Source organism: Jatropha curcas, chromosome 7 (assembly GCF_041381405.1).
Source record: "Jatropha curcas cultivar XTBG-Jc1 chromosome 7, XTBG_Jcur_1.0, whole genome shotgun sequence".
NCBI lineage: Eukaryota > Viridiplantae > Streptophyta > Magnoliopsida > Malpighiales > Euphorbiaceae > Jatropha > Jatropha curcas.
The window spans coordinates 21,689,089-21,691,996 of record NC_143157.1 but is presented as its reverse complement, the minus strand read 5'-3'; the positions used below and the strand labels follow the sequence as shown (position 1 = coordinate 21,691,996).

At 45.3% G+C, this 2,908-nt stretch overlaps 1 protein-coding gene across 1 annotated transcript; it reads left to right on the top strand.

The window, feature by feature from the left end:
* Positions 1 to 1,518: 1,518 nt before the first annotated feature.
* On the top strand, positions 1,519 to 2,148 carry LOC149494957 (uncharacterized). Its single transcript, XM_089724465.1, has one exon. The coding sequence runs from the start codon at positions 1,519 to 1,521 to the stop codon at positions 2,146 to 2,148; it is 630 nt and encodes a 209-aa protein (XP_089580591.1).
* Positions 2,149 to 2,908: the final 760 nt, after the last annotated feature.

Below are 2,908 nucleotides of genomic sequence, written 5' to 3'. Positions count from 1 at the left end.
TTGGGCATAAGATCAAGGAAGGCATGCTAAAGATGGATCCAGCTAAAGTGAAAGCCATTCAAGAGTGGCAACCTCCATCAAATGTCCCCGAGTTGAGATCTTTCTTGGGCTTTGTAAATTATTATCGTCCCTTTATAAAGGGGTATTCAGCCATTGCGGCGCCCCTGACCCATCTGCTTAAGAAAAATTGTTCATGGCATTGGTCTTCACAATGCCAAGATGCCTTTGAAGAACTGAAGCACAAAGTCTGAAGAGCCTGTCAAGGTCCTGCCCGATTACACAAAGCCTTTTGAGGTGCATACAGATGCATCTGACTTTGCTATTGGTGGGGTATTGATGCAGGATGGTCATCCCATAGCTTATGAAAGTCGAAAGCTAAATGATACCGAGCGTCGGTATACTGTCCAAGAGAAGGAGATGACGGCCATAGTTCATTGCCTACGAATATGGCATCACTACTTGCTTGGTAGCTAGTTTGTAGTCAAGACAGACAATGTAGCCACTAGCTACTTCCAGACGCAGAAGAAGTTGAGTCCTAAGCAAGCCCGATGGCAAGACTTCTTAGCAAAATTTGACTATAAACTTGAGTATAAACCAGGGAAGGCCAACGTTGTGGCCGATGCACTGAGTCGCAAGGCAGAGCTAGCCACGATCAGTGCTAGCACCCCACGAAGCAACCTGCTGGAACGCATCCGAGAAGGGATGCAACATGATGTTTTTACTGGAAACTTGCTCAAATTAGCAAAGGAAGGAAAGACACGAAGATTTTGGGAATAGGATGGAGTACTCTATACTCATGGCAATCGAGTCTTCGTGCCAAAATAGGGGAATCATCGCAAAGAAATCCTCAAGGAGTCCCACGATTCAAAATGGGCTGGACATCCTGGTGAAGCTCGTACAATGGCCTTAGTAAGAGCTCACTACTACTAGCCAAGACTGCAGGATGATGTGGAGACGTATGTTAAGACTTGTCTTATCTGGCAGCAAGACAAGGTTGAACAACGAGCTCCTGCGGGCTTACTTGAACCTCTTCCTGTTGCGAAGCGTCCTTGGGAAAGTGTCTCGATGGACTTCATCATTGCACTACCAAAATCCGAAGGATATGGCAGCATAATGGTCGTTGTTGATAGATTCAGCAAGTATGCTACCTTTATCCCAGTCTCTGCTGACTGTAAGGTTGATGAAGCAGCCCGCCTGTTCTTTAAAAATGTGGTGAAGTTATGGGGACTCCCACAGAATATTGTGAGCGACCGAGACCCTCGTTTTACTGGCAAGTTCTGGTGAAAATTGTTCAAGCTGATGGGGACAGACTTGAACTTCTCAACTAGCTTTCATCCCTAGAGCGATGGGCAAACGGAGCGTATCAATGCCTTACTCGAGCTGTACCTCCGACACTATGTTAGTGCCCATCAGCTAGATTGGGCCAAGCTGCTTGACATTGCCCAATTCTCGTACAACCTCCAAAGGAGCGAGTCCACGGGTAAAAGTCCCTTTGAAATTATCATGGGATAGCAGCCTATGACCCCCAATGCCATTGCAGCTTCATATGTCAGGGTGAACCCTGCAGCCCACAAATTTGCAAGGGAATGGCATGAAGAAGCAGATGAGACTCGTGCTTGTCTCGATAAAGCTGCTCGGCGAATGAAGAAATGGGCAGACACTAAGAGGCGGCCAAAGGAGTACGCTGAAGGAGACAAGGTACTGGTTAAACTCCTCCCTAACCAATTCAAGTCCTTACAGAAGGTGCACAAAGGGTTGGTGAAGAAGTATGAAGGACCATTTCCCATCATCAAGCGAGTGGGAAAAGCTGCTTATCAAGTCGAACTGCCCTCTAAGCTTAAGATTCACAACGTCTTCCATGTTAGCATGTTAAAACCTTACCATGCCGATGAAGAAGACCCAGGCAGGGGTGCATCCACACGAGCTCCAACTGCAGTTGTCACTGAATTCGACAGGGAGGTTGACAACATACTCGACTCGCGGGTGGTGCGAAAACGTGGAGTCCTAAACTACCGCGAGTACTTGATTAAGTGGAGAAACCTCCCAGAATCTGAAGCTAGTTGGGAGCGTGAAGACACCCTATGGCAGTTCGAGGAAATGATAAGGCAATACGAGGCTCAAGGCGCGACGAGGACGTCGCGAGCTTGAGTGGGGGAGGGTGTTACGGCCCGCATGGTGAGAAGGTGGAGTTGGCCCAAACATTTACAAGGAAGGCTTGCAAGGCTATCAAAAACGGGCTAGCACAAAAGACCTAAAGACTTGGCAAGCTCCAAGCCCAAATGTGGTTGCTCCAAGTCCACAAGGTGTAGGCATTATAATACTCCCACCCAAAGATATTTTAATGTCTCACCTAACTCTCACCTAACAACCACCTAACTCCATGTAATCTAGGCCGTTCATTGTATGTATGTAAATCCTAGCCATCCATTGAGGAGGTGGAAATGGCTATAAATACTACCACTCCTCTCATTTGTAATCACCAAGCAATTAAGCAATACAAGAGCAATACAAGTCTCTTCTCAAGCTCTCTTGTACTCTCTCTTCTTATTTAGCTTTTATATTTGCTCCATTGTGCTTCTTGTGGGTCCCGAATATATATGGCACAACCCAAGAGGGGGGGGTGAATTGGGTTTTCTAAAAAACTGAAATAAATTTTAGAAATTCTAAACAAAAATTAGAATTCTAAGTGCAGTGGAAAACACACAGAACCTTGTGAGAATAGAATATGGATTAGAATATCCTCACAATGTTCTAATTACAAAAGATAGAAAGTCTGTGCGAAGTGCAGCTATTGATTAGAACAGCTTCTCACTGACTTATACACTATCAGAACTTCTTTATGAAGGAAAGTTATAGAAATTGGAACTTTCTCATAAAGTTTGAGAAATCAAATAAAGCTATGTGAATG